At 40.6% G+C, this 22,531-nt stretch overlaps 3 protein-coding genes across 6 annotated transcripts; 2 read left to right on the plus strand and 1 right to left on the minus strand.

The window, feature by feature from the left end:
• Window positions 1–377: 377 nt before the first annotated feature.
• tut7 (terminal uridylyl transferase 7) lies at window positions 378–11,775 on the minus strand. Of its 3 annotated transcripts, none has more exons than XM_010735962.3 (29): window positions 11,634–11,775; window positions 10,341–10,788; window positions 10,035–10,183; window positions 9,630–9,752; window positions 9,342–9,519; window positions 9,114–9,202; window positions 8,837–8,888; window positions 8,670–8,739; window positions 8,419–8,545; window positions 8,199–8,315; window positions 7,954–8,088; window positions 7,644–7,821; window positions 6,590–7,284; window positions 6,341–6,491; window positions 5,814–5,900; window positions 5,548–5,648; window positions 5,175–5,232; window positions 4,838–4,941; window positions 4,644–4,733; window positions 4,438–4,551; window positions 4,087–4,164; window positions 3,816–3,993; window positions 3,619–3,666; window positions 3,425–3,516; window positions 3,215–3,330; window positions 2,922–3,121; window positions 2,658–2,731; window positions 2,487–2,550; window positions 378–2,048 (listed from the first exon to the last, which is right to left on the minus strand). In XM_010735962.3, the coding sequence occupies exons 2-29, from the start codon at window positions 10,768–10,770 to the stop codon at window positions 1,990–1,992; spliced, it is 3,957 nt and encodes a 1,318-aa protein (XP_010734264.3). In that variant the 5' UTR covers window positions 10,771–10,788; window positions 11,634–11,775; the 3' UTR covers window positions 378–1,989. The 3 variants fall into 3 exon arrangements, with proteins under 3 accessions (XP_010734264.3, XP_027133412.1, XP_027133413.1); XM_027277611.1 differs by lacking the exon at window positions 378–2,048 and adding an exon at window positions 2,186–2,378; XM_027277612.1 differs by lacking the exons at window positions 378–2,048; window positions 11,634–11,775 and adding exons at window positions 2,186–2,378; window positions 11,233–11,348.
• ccno (cyclin O) lies at window positions 11,249–15,180 on the plus strand. Its single transcript, XM_019263734.2, has 4 exons — window positions 11,249–11,360; window positions 12,962–13,476; window positions 13,951–14,136; window positions 14,227–15,180. The coding sequence occupies exons 2-4, from the start codon at window positions 13,114–13,116 to the stop codon at window positions 14,848–14,850; spliced, it is 1,173 nt and encodes a 390-aa protein (XP_019119279.1). The 5' UTR covers window positions 11,249–11,360; window positions 12,962–13,113; the 3' UTR covers window positions 14,851–15,180.
• Window positions 15,181–16,512: 1,332 nt separating this feature from the next.
• On the plus strand, window positions 16,513–19,103 carry mcidas (multiciliate differentiation and DNA synthesis associated cell cycle protein). 2 transcript variants are annotated; one of them, XM_010735981.3, is made up of 7 exons: window positions 16,513–16,710; window positions 16,792–16,864; window positions 16,955–17,034; window positions 17,468–17,528; window positions 17,680–17,906; window positions 18,198–18,308; window positions 18,405–19,103. In XM_010735981.3, the coding sequence occupies exons 1-7, from the start codon at window positions 16,627–16,629 to the stop codon at window positions 18,840–18,842; spliced, it is 1,074 nt and encodes a 357-aa protein (XP_010734283.3). In that variant the 5' UTR covers window positions 16,513–16,626; the 3' UTR covers window positions 18,843–19,103. The 2 variants fall into 2 exon arrangements, with proteins under 2 accessions (XP_010734283.3, XP_027134060.1); XM_027278259.1 differs by lacking the exons at window positions 16,513–16,710; window positions 16,792–16,864 and adding an exon at window positions 17,228–17,385 and having other exon boundaries at window positions 17,013–17,034.
• The last annotated feature ends 3,428 nt before the right edge of the window (window positions 19,104–22,531 follow it).

Below are 22,531 nucleotides of genomic sequence, written 5' to 3' on the forward strand. Positions count from 1 at the left end.
ACAGTTTATGTGCCTGCAGGTTTTGTAATGAAAGGGGAAAAATAATCCAGAACTAACTTTAATCTCCCCGGTTGATAAAAAACTTTAATGTGTCTTTGTCTAATATTTTATAGTGAGTAAATACAAATATATATATATTAATAGTATTTTACATTAAGCTGGACTTGGCGTTTATTAGAGAGTTAGAATATTCAATCAGGGAGATTATTATAACTCTCTAATAAAGTCCAGCTTCTTGTAAAATACCATTAATATATAGTTGTGTATACTGGCTATAAGTATTAAGGCAAAGACACATTTAAGTTTTTTATACATGCACAAATATATATATCATATCTATCTATCTATCTATCCCCCCCAAAGAACATATTCCACACTGGGATTTAACTTCAATTTAATGAATTCTTTGAGACACAAAATGGATCGCAAGCCAACCTTTTCTGGCAGGATCGGGGTTCCTTAACAACAAATTAAACCTCCCATTAGAGTCCAACAAAAGAAATGCAATAAGGCTGGCATTAAAACAAAGCTCCTTTAAAATGAGAAATTTGATTACAATAACATCAACAACACAATCCTTTTATAAAATTCAGCCATATTAGGACAACAAAGCCAGAGAGTCCATATTCGAAGTTGAATGATAAGCAGGTCTTTGAGACATGAGCTAGCAGCAACAAAATTCAAAAGGGGCGTGGACGCCTCACAGTGCAGCTACCAATCTGTGGCACCATTACGACAAAATTAAGCCTTTGTGGCAAATAAATACATTTCTCTCTCCACTGAGCTAACTGAGATTACCTATTGTTTTGTTTTTGAGTGTTTGCAACAGTGTATTAATTAATTAGCTGGACCAGCTGATAGGTTTTTCAAAATCATACCATATTTATAACAAGTGTAAGAATGAGACTTTTTTCCCCCAACTTTCTCAACTATATGTTCTCGCACAATAATTACAACACTTCCTAGTATGTGTGGAGACAAATACAGGCCAGGGTTAGCAGGGAACATACAGTTTTACTGTCCTACTGTTCACACGAAAAATGTAGTTGAGGAGCAGTATGTATCGATGAAACAGGTGGATTAGCAGTCTCAAAAAATAAAATCCTGAAAAAATATCTACCTCTAACACAGACACACAAAACACACAGAGACGTACTGTAGTTAGAGCTGCTTTCGAGGCTGAAGGAGAGACAGACTGATGGACGTCAGTGCAGAGGACAAATTAAACAGGATTTAAAAGAAAAACGATTAAAAAAAAAAAAGAAAGACAAAAATTCTGGCCATTATGAGAGGTACACTGCCATTCAAAAGTTTTTGAACAACCTATATTGTCATTTTTTGGTAAAATCTCAAGAAACAATTGAAAATTCTTCCTAAAAACCTTGTAATTATAAAAAGGAATAAGTGACTTAATGGCCTTGATCTTCACAACTAACAGACCTCAAGTCATTCAAGTAGCAACAACATACCATCAATGTTTTACAGCTGTCTTACCTGACTGCAATCAAATACAAGACAAATACATGGTATGTTGTCTGCAAATTAGGTACATCTTCATGGAGATGAAGACCTCATCTATTTACTGTTAGCCATGTAACAGACACTTCTCGGTTACTTACATTTTTGTAATTTAAGAGATATCAAACTGAATCTGCAAGGACTTGAAAATGTAATAAGTTTAAAAAAACTTGACTGGCAGTGTAGGTAAACAAAGACATGAGGTGCATGCATAATGGCTTGTCTTGTTAAAATGAAAGCTTTAAAAAGCTCCTCTGAGGAGGAGAGCTTTAGGGGGGCAAAGAAAAAAAAAAAACAACACACATAAAAAGGCCCTATTTGGCTTCAAGTCAAGGCGTCCTGGCTTTGGCTTTTAAACTGGCTCCCATTGGCCCAACAGTCCCATTCAGATTTGAGGGTTTTTTGGACTTGGGGTTGCTGTCTGCCTGGACAAGAGGAGAACCTTGTGGTTTGTGTAGCCACAGCAGCTGCTCATTCCACTGGGCTCTTCCTGTGACCAGAGCGACCCAAATTTCGGCAGGCTAAACTTCCTGAAACAAAACCAGAATGCATGTGTCAAAACTGAAACATATTTTTAAACCTGCACTCGTCACTTTTATAATGCAATAACTTAGCATGACAAAACAGGGAAGACTGCTTCATCCTGACAAACTGAGCACTGGATTTGTTTTTGTTTTTTGCTGCTTTATTTCAGGTTACAAGTATGATCACTCACATAATATATTGGACTATATAGAAAACAACAGATGAAAGCAGGAGCAAAATGCTCAACATCAACAAGTGTGCTCCGCAGAATCCAGAGAAAGATGGATGAACCTGAACCTGCTGCAAACATTTCTCATTTTCTGTTCTCACCAGCCCTAAAACAATTAACCCCAAATACAAAAAAAACGAAACAACAAAAAAAACACTGTCAACTGTTTTTAATGAGACTAATTCTTAGTACACAGTACAGTACATTTACATACCTGCTTGTGGACTTAATATCACATTTTGTTGCTTCCTCTTCTTCTCCTCTTGTATGGGTGAACCCTGAAAAAAAGACAACACACAGTGGTGCAGTTTTAGCTCTTTATGTAGTCTACCACAGTATCAGTAAAAAGAATATTTTTCCATTAACTGTCAAGCTGAGCTCGTACCTGTCTCTCCTTTTCTCTCAAATTTCTCCAGTGGGCTGAAGTGGGGGAAGAAAAGTTTTCCATCTTCACATTACCTGCCAAACAATTCAAGATTTAAAAAAAGGAAGCCAATAATTCATTGCCTCCATTTATTATAAAATGTATATACACTCTTGTTTTAATGCAATGGAAAGGAAGGGAAATCAGTTCTACATTTTTTAAAGAAATCTCTTTTGGAAGTGCTAAAGAATGAATTGGACAAAATAAAATAAACTTTGCATGAACCTGCAGGGCTTCTGTACAGCTGACAGTCCTTCTTGATGTGTGCGCTTGATCCACACAGGTAGCAGCAGCGCATTTCCAGTGCATCTCTTTTCCTCCAGTGCTCACTCTTGTGTCTGACCTGATCCATGGTGTCCTCGCCTGTGTCCATTTTGTCTCGAAGGTGCTCTGGCCTTCTGTCCGAGTCTCTTCTATGCTTGGACCTGCGCCAAAATTTTACAGAGTATATGAAAATGCAGCTTGACACATGGTGCAGACAGACATTTAAGTTAACAGTTGTTTATGATGATACGTACTTCTTACGCATGGGGCAGTCTTTCATGAAATGTCCAATCTTGCCACAGATGCGGCAGCAGCGGTCGTTGGGAGCCACTTCTCCCTCAGTGAGGACTTCAGGATCAAAGAAATACTCCTGCAACAGATAAAAACAAATACACAATTTCAGTTTATTGGATAATGCCACCACAATTAATTAGTTATAATTAGTTTGGACGGCAAATACTAACCATCTGACTGGGGTACACGGGAGGAAAGGCTTTCACCGGTGTGCCAAACACTGTTCTGCCATTAATGAAAGCCTTCATGATGAAGTTAGTCACTGTTTAGTGAGAAGAAAAAGGGAGACAAGAAAATGCATTTGATGAGAAAAGAGAAAAAGCCAGTAGGACAAATGAGACAACAGAAAACACAGGAATCATACTTTTCCTGGACAGACCAGCACCGAGATTATGATTCAGGTCGAACGGATCTGTAATATGAACAGAGACGAGAAAGCAACAAAATTCAACAATGCAATGAATAACGTATAACTTTGACAATCTTATGATTGTCAAAGTGCTTAAACAATCTGTCGCATCCATCTTGTGGAACTCTATGCTTCTGTGTTTTATGTCTGACCTTCAATGACAATGTATTTGGATGTCCACTGCTTGTTGAAGGTGGTGAGGCGGCCATGCTGACGGATACAGACAACATGCTCTCTGAAGTCAAAGTCCTCTGTATAAAAGCGGAGCAGGCCGAGCCACAGCTCCCCCACCGCCTCAGTGTTCTTCCCATACTGCGGCCAGCGACCAGGCTGCAGGTGGAAGAAGACGAGATTTAAGTGTTGAGACACGGTGTGACATGTGGGTTCGCTGAAATGTTGACAGAAAGATTACAAAATACTCACTAGTGCTTTTAAATCATCAAAGAAGTACACGTTCCAGCCGTCAACTAGCACCTCCGGCTTCTTCTTTCCATCATAAATCTGCAACAGTCAGTTGAGAGAATGATATTGGCGATATTAACATATCATTGCTCACATTATGTGTATGCTTGGGAATATAATATTGTATGTCTAGCTAGAGAGCCGTTCTCAGATAACTCAACATTAGACAAAACAAGGCATAAAAATAGAGTTTGAGACAGTAAACCATAAATTATTTATAAAGCAATATTTAGTAACATTCATAAATTAAGAAAATATGGAAAACTCAAATTTGAATTGAAAACATTTAACTTTTAAACATGTCATTTATACCTCCTGGAGCACAGGGATAACTGGTGGGTTTCTCTGCTGCAGAAAGAACAGCACCATGAGGGTGTAAGCATAGGACGAGAGGCTGCCACGTGAAGCATCCCCAATGTCACACATCTGTAAAAGGACAAACATATGATGTTAATATAGTATTGCAACAACCTATACAGTGTAATATATAACACTAGAGACATACGAAGTATACTCACTTTGGCAAAAACCTTCATAACATAACAAAGGATCTTCACTCTCCTGTCGATGGCTGCATATAAAGCCAGCAGGTGTGTGTTGTGTAGAGCCTGAAGAGAAACATGTTTGTCTTAAAGTGCAATACAAGTTGTTCAATAGGAAATTTAAGACATAATGAAACAGGGGGAAAGAAACAGAGGGAGAAAGCCTCTACCAGAGTGTTGTAGAGGCTAATGTCTCCCTCCAGGCCGGTGCGAATATGATAGAACTTCACGATTGGTACTTTTGCTGTTGTGATGGGCAGGATGTTCTTTAGACCTGGTGACAGGGTGCAGGTATGGAAACAGGTTAAAGGGATGCACTGACATTTTGTGTTTAATACATTTCTAAATCTACATCTTACATTATAAAAGGAATTTGTCAAATTATGGGAAAATTATAAACACAAAACCTTCTGTGAGCCACTGAATTATGTTTTACAATCATCACAAATCTAAATCGTATATTACTAAATATATAAATAAATAAAACTGCCTCGACTTGTTGCTAACCTGGGTGTTTCTTCATCAGTCTTGCCAGGCTTTCAATTATAGTGATGCAGTCAACATCCTGTGGAAGAAATTCATGAATAAAGTTATTTTATGGATTAGAGATTAGAATAACTCACTATTACTATAAATGCCTCTGAGAGTGCAGCAGAAAAACTGAATCAATCAGAAAAAAGAAATCAATAAACTAAACTCAGAAGTTTCTGACTTGATAATTTAATCATGCAGCCAAACACTACAACTCACTTCTGTCCATTTTCAAATTTCTTGTACAGTCAACAAAGGCTAATGCTAAACAAGTATACCTGACCACAACAACTCAGTCATTATTACGCGTGTATTCAAATAAACCTTAATACATAGAAAGATGACTTACATCGATGGTGTCCTGCCCCTCCAGCACCATACAGATGTCAAGGTCACTCTGCCTGAAGCCAAAGCCATTCTTGGATGATCCAAATAACTGTAGCCGAGCTCCTGTTCATCAAAAAAAACAAAAAAAAAAAACCACACTTTGTCAGTTCAATCATAAATGTGGACTCTGTTCTAGCAGTGTAATGGTTAATGGGCAAGTAACTAAGATCAGATAAATAAATCTAGTTTAAGTTTAAAAAACAGTGAAGGTAGGTGGTTTTACTTCACCAGCATATTGTCGTCTGACAAAGGCCTCCAGGTCTCGAAGGATGTGCTCTCTTACACCCACTTCCAGTTCATCTGGGGCGAAATCCGCTAAGAAAGGAAACAGAGTCACACTCAGATCTGACTACAGTCAGAAATATAATGATGTTTGTGGGCCACAATAGTCAACATGATGCTGACTGACAGGTCACTGGTTTAAAAAAAAATAAATAAATTGTTTCTCTGCTGATTTGACTGCAGGTCTTTTCAAATACACACCTACTCATGAACAGGTGGCATTCATCAAGTGGAAACGAGCAATTTACAACAAGGTTGTGCAATTAAGAAAGTTTGCTCACAGGAAACAAAGTAGAGGTTTATGATTACCCACGAGCCCCATTGATCAAATACTTCTGTGCCATATAATAATCTAAATTTTAAAAACAGAAAACTGGCAAATATTAGACATTCTGTGTTAAGATACAGGACAGTGGCAAGTTTTCAACTCCCTGTTGATGTTGACCCACAGCATGCAATCACATAATACTCACTGTAGCACTGCTCACAGACTTTGTTAAGGACACTGAGAAACTCCGGTGTTATCGGAGGCAAAGGATCCAGCTGCACTTTCTTGAAGTCTTCCGGACAGTCTTTCTTTAGATGTCCATCACGCTTGCACAAGCTGCACACAACCATGTGTGACTAAAAGAGATTGAAAAGGAGTTTAACTTTTACTATCCAGAGAGGTTTCAAGAAATATTGTACGTTGAGTAAAAAGACAAACATGAGACTGTACTTACTTTGCCTCTGGTGAAAGCTTGTCTGGTGAACTCATAAGACAGTTTCTTCTGTTTCTGGTTTTTATTTTCTGGGCTCCCATCTTTAATTGTATCCTCTAAAGTAGGAGGTGGGACACTCACGGGTGCCAACTCCACCTCATCCTCCTCTTCCTCATCCATTGAGCCAGGTGTGTCCAAATCTGGACCCTCCTCATCAGACAAAAGCTCCTCCCCTGAGATCTCATCCACCGGGAAAATCTCCTCGTCCTCTGTGGTGAAGCTGTCCAGGTGGTGTCTGTTATGCGCGTCCACATCGATATCTATATCCTCATCCTCCTCATCTTCAGAGAGACTGCTTTTGCCCAGGTCCACCTTTTCCTTGTCACCATCTTCATCAAAGTCACTGTACTCTTCAACTTCCTCCTCCTCCTCAATAATGCAATCAGAGTCTTCAGGACCATTTTCTACAGCTTCAGGTTGATCTGCATGTTGTGACTGAATGCTGAGCTTACTGAAATCTGACACATCTTCATTCACAGCCTTCGCGTTTGCTCCTTTAACGGGTCCACGCTGTGCCTGGGTCTTGTGACTAGCAGCTGGCGTGTTGAGTGGCAGTGCAAAGTACTTGTATGTGGCTTTGAGGCAGTGGAGGATGTACTCGTACATTTGCTGGCTGTTCACTGTCCGGGCCACGTTTCTCTTTACGGCAAATGGGTCTGAACGCAGAAATAGAGACATTAGATAAGAGTTAAACCATTTAAAAAAAAAAAAAAGAGAGTAATCAGTCATTTTGTGTATGTTATGGGAGCTTTTCAGTACGAATGAACAGCTGGTCAGTCATTCAACAAAATCCTAAAACTATGAAAAAAAAATCAACAGTATTAACTGGAATACAGTTCAACTCTGAATATAGAAATGCAAAAATCTGTAGGTAGGTCTAGTAGGTCTTTTACCACTGGGTACTGTAAAAACAACATACTCCTTTTTACTTACAGAAGCATCATCATTTTTTTTTTTACAGTGTCCAAAAGCAAAAACTTTCTACTTCATGCTACAAATGAGAAAAGCTTCTGACCCTCCACAGCGATGCGTTTCTTCGGCCAGTCTTTCATTTCTCGGGAGAGGACAGCACTGGTCCGCACACTGATCACATTGTCAGCCAGGTTGAACTCAAGCGAGTAGAAGCGAAGCATTTCAACCCAGAGAAGCCCGACTTCCACAGGTGGGTGAGGGCTTTGAAACACCAGCGGAACCTGCAAGGAAACAGGACAGGTCAGTACGTACTCTCAGGCACTGATCTTTTAAAAAGAATATATCAAACTGCCAGAGGACAAGAACCAACACACTCTTCTCAGACAAGCGCCTATGTTAATCATCAGGATTACCTTTCCCTTGACAGAGGAGCCCTCTGCTGGCTGTGATGATTCTTTGGAGGAAGGGGTGTAAGCCCAGTGTACATATCCATCCTCGACATGAGTGAGATTGAAATCTGACAACCTGCTGAGTGAAAACACCTTAATCTAAAGAAAAACAGATGACTGGATTAGTTTCAATTGAAAACAACTAACAAAACAGCCAATACTGATGTCGTATATTTTGTTTCAGGCTGAAATGAAAGAGAAAAACACACCTCTTTCAGGTAAGTAGGCAAAAGAGACTCTTTGCGCTGCTGTAAGAAGTAGATAACCATGAGGGCGAAGACATACGGTGGCAGCCCACCTTCCTCTGCACGGTCGATCACACAGATCTAAAAACACAAGCAGGAACAACATATTAAAAAAAACAAAAAACTCTTTACTAGATGCCTTGCTAATGTGAGCAACAGGTCAGGGTCTCAGCTGGAAACATACCTGGGCCCAGCGTCTGAGGCCCAAAACCAGCGGGAGAAGGAGATGCTCCCGACTGGACAGAGCAGAAAGATAGGAGGTGGTCTGGAACGCGTTTTCATTCCCTGCACTGACTTTGCAGATGAGGCCACTGTTGAGACAATAACAGATTCAGTTCTCATCATGTCGTTTCTCTCTTTGCATGAAAGAAAACCCGTTCTGGTGGTTTCATAATGTTTTGATTAAAGATTACGGCTTCAAAGTTTGATACCCACCTATTTTTCTCTTTGCAGATAACCACAGGCACCCTGGCATGAAAATCAGCTTCCAGATCGACGTAGAGAGCTGTGGAAACAAGAAGACATGACCGACTTTCCTAAGGTGGAATTTCTAAACCAGGAAAAAACAAATCTTGTGGCTAAGCGAATAGGAGGTGACTCACGGCTCACAGAGAGGCTCTCCTTGACCAACAACAAGACATCTGGCTGATGCATCTGTGAATACATTCCATTTCAAAGCCTTCATACAACATAAATATGATATAAAAAAAAGGACATATAAATGTGGTGTGTCCTACAAATACAGCATCCACAAAACAATCACCTTAAATCTTGTAATACAATAAATGTAAAATAATATCAATGGAAATATTTCTTTATGGAGGTGTGGGAGTGAAAAACAATAAAGAAACACCATCGAACTCACACTGGGCTACTCACATGAGGTGGATACTGAATGTTAATGTTGACATCCGAATCCTTAAATCCAAACTTAGTGCAAGATGATCCATATAGCCTGAGCCTGATCTCTACAGATAAGACAAAGAGACAGAATAATATTATACTTGGAGAAAAATTAACAAAAGTCTGTCCGCTACAATCATCAGGATTACTTCAGGTCATGTCTAAGTCACCAAACGAATACTTCATCCATAAATGACAAGTTACCAGGAAGGACGGACAGAAGGAGGTCTTGCATGATGGACACAACATTTTGTCTCCTCTCAACATCCTCGTCATTCATCCCATGTTCCCGGACAACAGCTTCTAGTGCCGCGCTCACCGCACTGATCTGCTCTGGACCAGGCGGCAGAATCTCGATCAGCATCACCTGCTCTTGCCTCTCCTACGAACACAAACACACACAAGTGCATCAAGCTTTTAAAATCCTTAAGACTGCACAACAGTATGGCAGCATCATTAAATATAATCTGTAAATGGTGATTTATTTCTCACCCTGGCTTTCTTCTTGTGCCGTTTGTCTCTGATATGCCTGTAAGCATCGGACAGAGATTCCAGGATCACATCGCACAGAGCGCAGGTGTAAAGCGCACCGGGGTTGTTGTGGGATCTCTGACCCTATTTAAAAAGAAGAAAAACACAGGGAGGTACAGACAGACAGAAAGATTATACTGTTATGGATGTTATTAACTCAGCTGTATCTCATAAAAGGCAGCAAATATTGCATCACATTGAAACACCAAGGAGAGTAAGAATTCCTACCAGCAATTAACTAATTATTAAAATATGTGCCAATTAATTCTTTAAATCAGATCATTGATTAATCAACAAACTGTTGCAGCTCTAAAAGCAAATTGTACTTAAGTTTATATATGTGGGCTACCACACTGAGAGACTCACCTTCTTCAGAGAGTAGATCTCTTCTTTGTTAAGCCGCCTCTCTGCCTGCTGTAGACTGCGAAGGTCTTTGGCTGAGAGCGGGGTCTCTTCAAGGCCCCGGTTCTCTTCAGCAAAAGCGTTTCTCTTGTTTCGGTTTCTCCGTCTTCTCCCTTTGGAAAGAGGAAATGCATGTCAAAAAATGGCTCGACTATGTTTTTGTTTATGTGTCATGGATGATGGAGTACAGCCAGGTCTTACAGTGTGCAACACTGATCATGGCACAGGAGTCCACATTGAGACTGCCACCATAGATTTCAAAATGTTCACCTGGTTTATGCGCACCCTGCTCCCTGTCCTCCTTTGGACCTTCTGCCTGCGAACTCCTCCTCCAGTGCTGCTGCTGCTGCTGCGCACGCTCTCTCCAGTTATCTTCTCGAGTCCCACCACTGTTCTCGGGACCCGAGAACCACCGGTCATCCTTCTGCGAGGGACTATGACCACCTCTGAACCCACCAGGGGAGTAGCTCATGGGGCCGAGTCCTCCTTTCTTGGGACTGGCCCGGTAGGGCCCGCCCTGGTTCTTACTCTGCTGACCTCCCTCTGATCTGAAGTTCTGCCCTCGACCCTGGTCCTGGATCCTCCAGCTTTCCGCCTTGTCTGCTGCTGCAGCTGCTCCTCCTGCTGCTGCTCCTCCTCCTCCTCCTCCTCTCTCCCAGCCTCCTTGCCTAGCCCGGTAAGGCCTGCCTGAGTTTTCCATGGTTCACTTACACTAAAACTGAATGATGAAATGTTCAGTTAATATGGAGACAATCCTTACGCAATCAAAAAGCTGGGCACAGACTACAGGACCATGTCTTTAAGTTGGAGCAGCAGCATGCCAGTTTCGTTTGCTCGGAAACTTTCACTGTCTGCTCATTGTCTAGCAGCTTTCACGACTTATCGTGTAATTCAGGCCTAGAGACAAACACAACGTGAACTCAACAGTGAGCTGGTGATGAATGTGTCATTGTGTTGCCTGACTCCTGCAGGTTAACAGTTAACAGACTTTTATTGGCTATGAACGCTGAAAAAAAACACATCACGTTATCATTGTTACGACGCCTATCGTGAAAGTAAAAAAAAAATAAATCACAGTTAGGTTAATTGCGGAAACATAAATGTAACATGAGCTAGAGAGTGACTCGAGTTACCTGGCTAACTGTAACATTAGCCAACTAACCTTGCTGACTTCAGGAGCTTGTTATGGCATGGTGTTAGCCTCAGCTAGCCTCCTAGCTTCTGCAGCCTGATTTTCATTTAATAATACTTCTTCCTGCTCGTCGAGTTACGACGTGCAACTTCGTCAAGGTTTGTAGCCAGTGCACCGTAAACAAATCGGTGTTGTTCGTGTGATCTAGCGTTAGTTAAGTTGCCATTTGAGCATCGCGCAGCTAACGCTGCTGCTAGCTGTTGTTGCTTAGCTCACTAGCTAGAAAAAAAACAAACAGCTAGCGCACCCAGCTAGCAACAACAGCTACCGTGAGTGTTTGGTTTCTGCCGAGCTGCTCGACCTGCAGCCACAGTAAAGGTCAAACCTCAGCGAGAAGTGTCCACAAACAACGTTAAAGATGACTGAAATACCTGGTGTGCTCGCACAGAGGGCATACTTGAAGCCTGGTTCAGGTCTGACTAGGCATGATCGCTTGTCTCGCACTGGAGTTTGAAAGGTGACGTACGGGCTGTCTGTTTTGTAGTCGTCAGCGTTAAAGTTCCGCCCACCGACACAAAACAACGTTTTTATTAAACAAAAACAACAATGCGCAATATTATTATGTTACTATGAACTGCGTATAGACAGCACGTTTAAAAGGAAGTCAATGGGGAAACTCCCGAAACTATAATAATGACAAAGCCTCTGTTGTTTTTATGTTGGTGTTTTGGGATTTTCCTTAATTTAATTCATTTAACAACAACAACAACAACAACAATAATAATAATAACAATAATAATTATTATATTATCTATAGTCTTACAAACAATTTTTAATTCAACACCATGCCACATGTTAAAAATGTATGTAATGTAATTAAATTATTACAAGTCGAACAGCAATGTTCTTTCATTAATTTATAAATTAATCTATATATGTCTATGTAGTAGTAGCAGTAGTATGTACTAGTAGTAGTATGTAGTAGTATGTAGTAGTATGTAGTAGTAGTAGTAGTATGTAGTAGTAGTAGTAGTATAGTATGTAGTAGTAGTAGTAGTAGTAGTAGTAGTAGTAGTATGTAGTAGCAGTGGTAGTAGTAGTAGTAGTAGTAGTATGTAGTAGCAGTGGTAGTAGTAGTAGTAGTAGTAGTAGTAGCAGTAGTAGTAGTAGTAGTATATAGTAGTAATAGTATGTAGTAGTATGTAGTAGCAGTGGTAGTGGTAGTAGTCGTAGTAGTATGTAGTAGTAATAGCATGTAGTAGTACTATGTAGAAGTAGTAGCAATAGTATGTAGTAGTAGTAGTAGTAGTAGTAGTAGTATGTAGTAGTAGTAGTTGTGATAATTTACATTACATTTTCAACATGTGGCATGTTGAATTAAAAATTGTTTGTAAGACTATATGTTATATAATAATTATTATTGTTGTTGTTGTTGTTAAATTAATTAAATTAAGAAAAGTCCCAACATAAAAACAACAGTGAAAACTGAGGTTTTGTCATTATTTGTCTGCATCAATTATAGTCTCAGAAGTTTCCCTGTTGACTTTCTTTTAAATCTGCTGTCTATATGCGGTAACATAATCTATCTTTATATTTCACATGTGAAAACAGAATGTTTACACTCTTTTTTTAAATGGATAGCTTCATCTATTGTGTTTCATGTAAATTGCCCTATAAACCCTAAAATGTCTAACATATGGCTCAGGGTGGTTTGGGGTAATTAATTCCTCCATGGGACATTGTCCATGTGATTGTTTAGCCTCGGTTGCCCCGGTAACGGGAGAAAGGTGAGTCGCAGAAGCGGGGAAGACCCCGGGAAAACTGACGTCACCAGACGGAGCTCCCCCCCACCCATCACCAACATCCAGACTGCTGCTTTCAGAGCTGGCCTCGACTGGACTGGTGGCCGAGATGGTGTCATTTGTGAGCGGTGAATGTGGCTCCGAGACCGGTTACAAACGGAGGAGGACAGCCGGTGCATCACCTCCAACTGACGCGCTCACACCGGTCCAGCAGAGGCAGACTGCCCGGCACAGAAAGCAGACGCTCATGTCCAAGCTGAGTGACTCCGGTTTCGAGGAAGATTTGGGATGCTCACCAGTTTTATCCCCGGCTCGGATACATGTTTCCCCGCTCCGCACAGCTTCATCAGACGAGCCTCCTGCAGGGCAGCCGTCCACCTGGTACCTCCAGTACGGTGACATCGGGTACAAGATCCAGAGGGAGAAAGAGGCGCAGTTTCATCCCTGCAAAAGCTTGGCTCGCCAGCCACAAGTAGGTTATTAGACACTTTATACAATGTCAGGCCAGGGAGATGAAATATGAAACATGAAAATATGTATTTTATTAATTTTTGCATGAACTTCTCTGCCAGATCTTTTGCTTATTGTCTCACATCCAGATATATTATCTTGTCATCTAAAATAATTTGCCCCTTAATTGTTAACAATATTTCAGAAAAGTTCTCCAATACATTGCACTGGTTTATAATTAATTGTGGCTCCTATTATTCCAATAGTGAAGACCTTTTCATAACTAATTCTATACAGTATATAATCACTGTCTACCTCTCATTATTGCTACATATGTTGTCACTTAAATTCATGAATTCTTGGGGATCAATGGCATTAATATATTTGTGGAACCTGAACTGTTATAAAGCTGCAATAACAGGCTACCGAAGAGGACAAACGCATGCCATCTGGCACACTCAATCTGCTGCTAATGGACTCCTTGTTTTACTTGCAGTTGACTGCAGAGGCACGGTGTACGCTCGTCAGCTGGCTCATCCCTGTGCACAAACATTTCCGTCTGTCCTTTGAGTGCTGCTGCCTGGCCGTGAACATCATGGACAGGTTCCTGGCATCCACGCCAGTGGCTGCTGACTGCTTCCAGCTATTGGGTGTCACTGCACTCCTCATAGCCAGTAAACAGGTGAGTGTTTGAGTGTGGCAAATGCATGAGGAACAGATTTTTTGTTTGTTTTTTATGAAATATGACTCATTCCCTCTGTCCGTCACCCAGGTGGAAGTATGCTCACCACGGATCAGCCATCTCCTGTCGTTCTGCTGTGACGCATTCACTAAAGAGCAGCTCTGTAACCTGGAGTGTCTCATCCTCCTCCGTCTCAACTTTCACCTCGCTGCACCCACTCTGGCCTTCTTCCTGGACTATTACACCAACTGCACTGAGGCTGCCCAGCTTGTGTCTGAGAAAACAGGTGGCGACAGGTGTGCCAGAACCAATCCAGACACAAAAACACCCAAGCGGTGCAGCAACCTTGCACGAAAGGTGTGTGAGTTGACTCTAGCAGACTATGCCTTCAACAAATATCCACCTTCTCTGACTGCGAGCTGTGCGCTGAAGCTAGCCCGCGAGTTACTGCAGACCGAACAAGGGCTTGTCGAGCACGCAGTCATTCAGGTACAAGAAGACCAGTGTGGCAGCTTTGTGGATGAACTATGTGCCCAACCAGCATCTGCTCAACAATCTGAGAGCCCTGAGGTCTCTGAGGGCTCTCTCAAGGGTCACTCCATGTCTGTGTGTCAGGGAAACTTCAGCCACAACCTGATCCAGGAGTGCAAAGACAATCTGAAGCTGTTGGTGTCATTAAACCAGGAGACACTGGAAGTAATGTCCACCATGTGACCAAAATGCCAAATTCCCTCCACTTTGTGAGGTTATATTCTCGGAGCTGATGACGAAGTAAAGCCTGGTCTTTATGCAGACCTATTTAACTTCATGTATACCTCATACAATCAGTTGATTGAAGCCACTGAATGTTTTACAACTTAGCATCGTTGTTTTATATTTATTGACACCATGTTGTTGTTGTTTATCAATGAAGTATTTTAATATATTCTGTTTATATTCTAAATCAAAGTCATTATTTACTGTATATGCACTGACATGCTGCAGATTTATGATGTTCTGTTACTGTTGCAATCTCTTTAATGAAGGACCTGGAAAACTTGGAAAAATGTGCTATACTTGATTGATTTTTTTTTGTCTTTTATTATGAAAATAAATGATCATGAAAATGATTTTGTGTTGGTCTTTAAATGAGTACTAAAAATGTGAGGCCATGATTCAAACTAAGCTGATGAAATCATGAAATTTGACAGAATGCACTAGATAAACTGGTAATGTTGTCTATATTGGCAGCTTTATCTGGATTTAATGAACACAACAGGGCTTTGTAGTCTAAATCCTCTCTGCAATACAATGTTTGGACATTTTATTTTTACAAAAATAAATAACTGAAAAAGTAGATATTACGCTGAAAAACTGTCAAGCCATGACAGTCAAAGACACCATGAAGTATGCCATGAAATATGACTGTATACAGAAAAACACAGTCATATTTCAAAACCTAAATTTATACACCATTTTCAGGGAATTTATACAGAGTAAAGTAGTATTTTATATTCCAGACTGTTAATTACACAGCAAAACACTGTAATATTTATTAGCATATTTTACTTATTTTACTGTCATGGTTTGGTAGTTTTTCACTGTAAAATCTCCAGAAATGATAAAATATGTAATAAAACGCAAACCTTAGTGTGAAAGCAGTACCGTAATATTATAATTTTCCTCAGAGTGTAGGCTGTTGTAGCTGTGTGGAGGTCAGTTTACGCACATCTTTTTTTCCAGCTCTATGAAACGGAACTGTGCCAACACAGGCTGGTCAATTGAGGGGCTTTCTCTGATAATCCATTACGCGTGGCATCTCGACCTGCTGACACAGTGTCGACCACACAGGTGCATTCAGCGTTAAGAGCCAACAAGGCTTACTCTTGTTTGTTTACTAATAGAGGCATTTGTCACCAGTGTTTACCGAGCTGTCTGCTGTAATTACCCTTTTCCTTTTCCACTTCGCTCTAAACGTAGCAAACCGTGACCTAATTTGGGTAGATGTTTTACGCACAGTTGGATAGAAATGACGTACTGGATGATTATGGTCATATAAAACAAAGTATTACTGATATTAATATAACATTAGATTAGATTAGACCTACTATAGAACCTGTCTCTAACATGCTGGATTCCCTGATTCTGTGAAGACAAAAGCTGAGGTAAGAGAGATATGGTTGGAAGAAACCTACATGCGCCTTTAGAGCAGAGCACAGGGAATATTTGGCCGCAGGCAGAGGGAGGGCAGGTCTGACGCACAGAGCACCTGCTGTAATGGCGCCGTTACGCGCGGTACCACTTTACACTTCAGCCCAGAAAACCGTTAGTCTGCACCAGTTTAATCTCCGAGGACGCTGTCACTCCCTGGAGACCAAATAAGTGCATTTGATTGGGCCAAAACTACGAGTCCGCGGCATGGAGAGACACAAACCGGGAGAATTTGGTCTATATCAGCTCCAAATCAAACCATGATCCTGCAGTGCTGTAGCCAGAGCAGAGCTGACAAAGATGCAAAGAGACAGAAAGGTGTTTGGTGCTATCTGCCCTAACCAAATGGGCCAGCAAGAAAAGAGAGCTGCGGTAAACAAAAAGGTATGATATATCGTTCTCTGTACAATAATGCGCACAGTCCAGCTATGTTGGGAGGTTTTAACAGATTTTTTTTACCTACAGGATAAAGTGCTGGTGCCAAGAAGCAGCAGCCCAGTCACTGTGTACGTGGAGCTCCCCTGCATCATTGAACAAGGTATGCGCTTCATGCACTTCCCTTAAAAACAGTGTAAATAAGTACATTTCGAGACCGAATCATCATGCAGCCACTTTTCTCGTCGTACAGCCTTTTCAACAATTGCATGGGATGATTTGGAAGACTGTGCGTCTGTGGTGAGACGAGAGAGCGACTTCCTCGGTTCTCAGGTGAGGAGAAAAAAGTTCCACGAAAGAAACGTCTTTTTTTTTTATCACCTCATGTCTTTGTGACAAACTATTTATATCCTCCAGAGAGAGATTATATGGTGGCAGATCTTCATCACTCTCAGGTTGTTAATGTTTGACACGATGTGCTGGAATTCTGCACGAATGAGACTTGTTGTTTACATATGACACGCAGGCTACCGCTAATTGGCCGGACCTCACAGGCAGCCTCTTTGGCACAGCTCACCGTGCGTCCAAAACGCATTACGCGACGGAACACTCACTGAAATGACTACCAAGACATGTTCTGCCATAAAGCCACATTATCCTATTTGGTCGTGGTGGGATTTTCAGGTGTGAGGCAGTTATGATTTCTTTGTCGACTGAGATTTTAACACATGTATGTCTTTTAATCGTCAATTTTACTCGCCCACAGGTGAATGAATCTGATGCAGATGACCAAGACTTTGGAGATTATGCGCTGGATTTCATGGCAGGTGAGTCAAGCAAGTCTTCTACTGTGGAGATGTAGTATTTACATCGAAGCATTAATGTTGTTACTGCTAATATAATTATAATAATAACCTCATCATCTTTTTCACACTGAGGAAATCCTCCAAACTGAAAGTGATTTTTCTCCTCTGTCAGAGTCTCCTGCCACACTGGAGAGCAGCCTGTCTCCTGCTGAACTTGTACCATTTGAAGGATGTGTCATACCTCCACTCACCCCTCAGCGGTACTTATCTTCAGAGAACACCCTGTTTCACACATCTACAGAAGCAAACAACCCATCTGCCCAAGATGGAGCTCCATGGAAGTGTATCGCCCAGTGCCAAGGCAGGATGTTAGGAGATTCAGTGGAAGTCAACAATCAGGTAAACCATTACTGTGAGATTTATGACCAATGTACAGTGTGACAATTTGACTTGATGACTGTGGTGCACAATATACTGCAATATTTATCTATTGATCTAAATTATGCAATAGCACTATTTTATTGATATGGTGGTGTTATATCAAGTTATAGTCCTTCTGTTGTGTCAAGACAGTTTTCAGTCTTTCAGTCAGTGATGTATATGAATTGGTGATGCCAAGGTAAAGAAAACGTGTCCTATGTCATATGACAGAATATATATGTGAACATATTTGCCTCTGTGTGTCTGCAGCTCTATGAGACTCTGCATAGAAAACAGGAAGAGATCGACTCCCTTCAGGAGAGAAACCTTCACCTCAGGCAGCTGGCCAGCCGTGCAAAGCACCTGGCCTCAGTGCTTGAAGTGAGTACATGACCGTACATGCACTTTCATCCTGAATACAATATAACTTCCTATGCTTAATCTTTATTTTTTTGTCTGCCTTGTGATTTCTTTCAGAAACTGATGACTGTCAGAGACCCACATATAAGAGAGCCCGTGCCATGCGGTGATAAAACTTCACTGAGTCCCTGTAAGCGGCAGCGACTAGATGAAGGCTACGAAACGGAGTCCTCTGACTCAGTGGAGGACATGCTGAGGGACATCAGCACACGCTGCAATGCTGTGCTGCATGGCACAGCTACTGGAACAAGAGTTCAGCAGGAATCAGAGACTATACGCATGTACGGTGCATTCTCAGGTCTACAGACTTCTTTTTCCAAGGGCAGCAGCACAGCGACGGACAGAGCAGAGCTTGAAGAGAGTGTCTCATCTTTCAGAACTTCAATCAGAGAACATTGCACCATAAGGACTCAGGTGTTTCCTCATGGACATGCCTTCACCTCAAGGACTCATCAGGGAGGATACCGCTTTCGCTGGGTTCCCAACCACAGCTGAAGACAGTGTTAACAAATGTAAAAATGGTTCCATTCATGCTTCTGATGTAAAAGTGCCATACGTCTATTGAAGACTGGAAGGAAGTGTGGGTGGGCAGTGACAGTTAATGCTTAACTAATAATCTATAGTAATATCTGTGAATGATTAAATGATGTCTTCCTCAGGTAGCTTATAAGCTAATCACTCAGAGGTAGAGGCGCCTGACAAAGGAAATAATACTGCCTGAGCTTTTGTTTTCTTTGTGTTTCTGTTTACATGCCTCAAAATGTAATGGTCTAGCCAAACAATGGGGCAATGTCATGTTTATTTTTGCATCTCACAATATGTTTTGTCTTGGAAAATATGCATTTCTTCACAAGTTTGGAAATAAATGTCATGTTTTATAAAGCTGACCTCCAGAGATTTTTTTTATTCCAGAAAGAAGACTGAGGTGATATTTACAACAAATGGAAAGAAACTGTTTTCAATGTGAACTTTTCTTGTTTGAGCAGTGAAACAAATGTGACCCTATGACCTTTAAGAAGCAGGGACTTCCTTCCCTTTTGTCTCCGGTTGAGTGACTATGTGGTCCGAAAAAGGGCATTCGGTCGTGATGCGCTACAGAACAATATCCTTGTTTATATCCTTCTTTTTGGAAAGTCTTTTCCCAGACTGCATGGTTCATTGGTCTTCTAAACTATGCTTGATAAACAGGAAAATGATTCTAGGTGTTTATCTTTCCCATTTTTGTAGGCCAGGATTTGCAATGTAGTTTTTCTGTATGAACCAGGTACTAATAAAAAACTACAATTTTCTACAGGAACTTAAATGTAAAGATACAGTGGAACAAAACACGACTATGGGGAACAAAGAGTAACTGCTAAAAACAATAATATTGTGAAGAACCTATAAAGTAATTATGGGTGATGATGTGCTACCAAAATGGAGTAGGTAAGGTACAGAAAGTGGCTTCAGAAAATTTCTAGTGGCTTTTACTGTCATCAGAGGAGGAAAAGCTATAACATAAGAAATAAGAGATTTACATAATAATTATAGATTGATATCTATTATATCATAATAAAGGTTATCTTTACAGAAATGTTAATTATATGCATTCTCCATTGTTTGTGATAGTTACAGTTTTACATGCCTCTATGTTATTATATTTTATGTCAGTGTATACATGTGCTTGCATCACCTTTGTGCCACAGTGCATCCAAAAATAGAGTTGTATTTGTCAAAACAACATCAATAACAAATAAATAAGTAAATGAGCCATTAGTGTGGTGGAAAACCCCACATAAGCCTGTTTCCATCGCTAAAATTTAAAAGGTTTACATATGCAGGCTGTAATTAAAAATCTTGACTGCTCTCAGCCTTTTTACTCTTCAGTTACACAACACGAACAAATTATGCCAGCAGCAATAAAAAGTATTGATTGTTCTACCATTTTAACCTCATTAATTCAATAATAATGTTTAAACCTGGAGGAGGAAAAATGGAGGAAATCAAAAGAGATGAAAGACAGTGAGAAAAGAGATGAATTTATCTTGTGAGGATGTGACCTGCTGACCTCTGTGTATCTGTGATATAATCTTGCTGTGTCCCCATCATCAGCTGTAAAGACACTGGGTTTGTTTGAGGCAGACCAGTCCAGAGGACAGTGTCGAATCTCCTGGATGGACACCTGTTCAAACTTCCCAAACCTGGGCCTGTTTACTTTAGTCCCCCTGAGCTGGGGACAGTTTACAGTACTGCTGCTGTCATGAGCACTGACTTTAACAACACAAATGAAGATAAGAAGAACCTGATAGTGAGATGGAGGACACTTCAGTTCATCTTTGCTAATAGATTTTCCATTGTTTGTGATGGTTTATGCGTCTACGTTATCATATTTCATGTCAGTGTTGTCAGAAATGTGTTTACCTGTGCTTGTACCACCTTTGTGCTGCAGTATCAACGTTAAAAACATCAACAACAAATAAATGAGGTATTAGTGCAGAGGGAACCCTAAATCATGTTTCTGTCAATAAAACTATAGTATTACCAATTAAATATACTTAAAGTATCAAAAGTAAAAGAGCTCATTCTGCAGATAAAACACTCCCTGTCAGTGTTTGATGATGTTTTTGGATTAATATCACTGCTGCATGTGTATGTTGCATCTTACTGCTAAGATTTAGCTCATTAATAGTTAATCTACAACAATGCATCTTTAGTATCTAAGTACTTTACTTAGTTACAATCCACCACTTTACTGATGTTCATGTACCTGGTATATGTGGAGTCTTAAACTCTGACCGGTTGACTTGATCACGGTTAACAATTGAAATTCCTGCTGCCAACGTAAAGCAAACAGGACGCCTGTTGTTGTCAAACCTCAGCCCCTCATATAACCGCGCAAACCTTCTCGTCAGCTTAGCTCGACACCACTTTTACTGCAAACAAATCCGTTTGTCATTGACCAGCAGGGCTGTGGAGAGCAGGCACAGAGGGCGAAGCTTTGTTTAAGCTGGTTGTGACACATTTGACCGGTTAAGCTACCGCCAAACTGCGGGGGACAATGCGGGAGGGGGGGGAAAGGAAAATACAGACACAATGAGTTTCTAAGGTGACTGAAGCCAAACCCAGAGGGAGGCTGCAAAAGCAGACGGAGTCCCGCGGGAAAGAGGGTGGTGAAATAAAACGATTTATTCTTCCTGTGGATGGATGCTGGTGAAGCCTGATGAGAAGATTTAGAGGTGCAAGACCCCGGGAGAATAAAACCTACTTGTTAATGGCTTTTCCTCATGCGCTATAGAGACGTATTGCACACTTTGGAGTAATGAAATGAGTAAAATATGAACAGAGGGACAAAAGGTCCAACAGAAAGTGACATAAAACTGCCTCTGCATCATTAACAACAAACACAATAATAAAGCATTATGCCACATTTATAAACAAAGGTGTGGTTTAACTGTTGTTAAAGACCTTTATTTACCCCGAATGATGAAATGAAATATACATATGGACTCTGAATGTGGGCCTACATGTCTGACTGCTGCAGGAGCTGTGATGGAGGTGCTTCGTCAAGCACATGTGCGGCTGCTGCGTGTCATTGAGAGCACGCACCTGTCGCACAATTTTCAGGCTCGCGCTCGGGGTGTGAGCGCATATGGAAGTGGCAGGTGGCGAGAACGTGCGCTGCTCGCGCCGTTCCACCCACTTAGCGCCACTGCAGCACGTCATGATGCAGTGAGGCCCGCGGACTGCGGGCCTCTTCCCGCAAAACTAGGTGAATCCAGAAGAGCTGATATAAGAGCTGAATAATGAAAGCAGTTTATAGAAAAATATATTACATTTATTATTTTTATTTAGTTATTGATGCTGGTGTGTCTGTTGATTCTTTTCATTATGAAAATATTGTATTTATTCACTTTTAAATGTATTTTATATTTATTTTATCATATTTTAGCTCCTAAATAATATTTTACGTCTAAAATAAATAAATAAATAAAATCTAAGAACCTTTAATTCAACTTCTTTAACTTCAGATTCAGTTCAGTTGTTATTTAAAATATTTAGAATAAATGTAAAAGTATTTGTTCAATTTATTTTTTTCTCTTTATTGGTCTTTTTTAACTTCTAACATCAGTTTAGTTGTTAACTAAAATGTTTTCCTGAACAAAATAAAACGTAGATCATAAACTACATAACTTGTAACTGAACAA

The sequence above is a fragment of the Larimichthys crocea genome, chromosome III, assembly GCF_000972845.2.
Source record: "Larimichthys crocea isolate SSNF chromosome III, L_crocea_2.0, whole genome shotgun sequence".
NCBI classification, from domain to species: Eukaryota; Metazoa; Chordata; class Actinopteri; family Sciaenidae; genus Larimichthys; species Larimichthys crocea.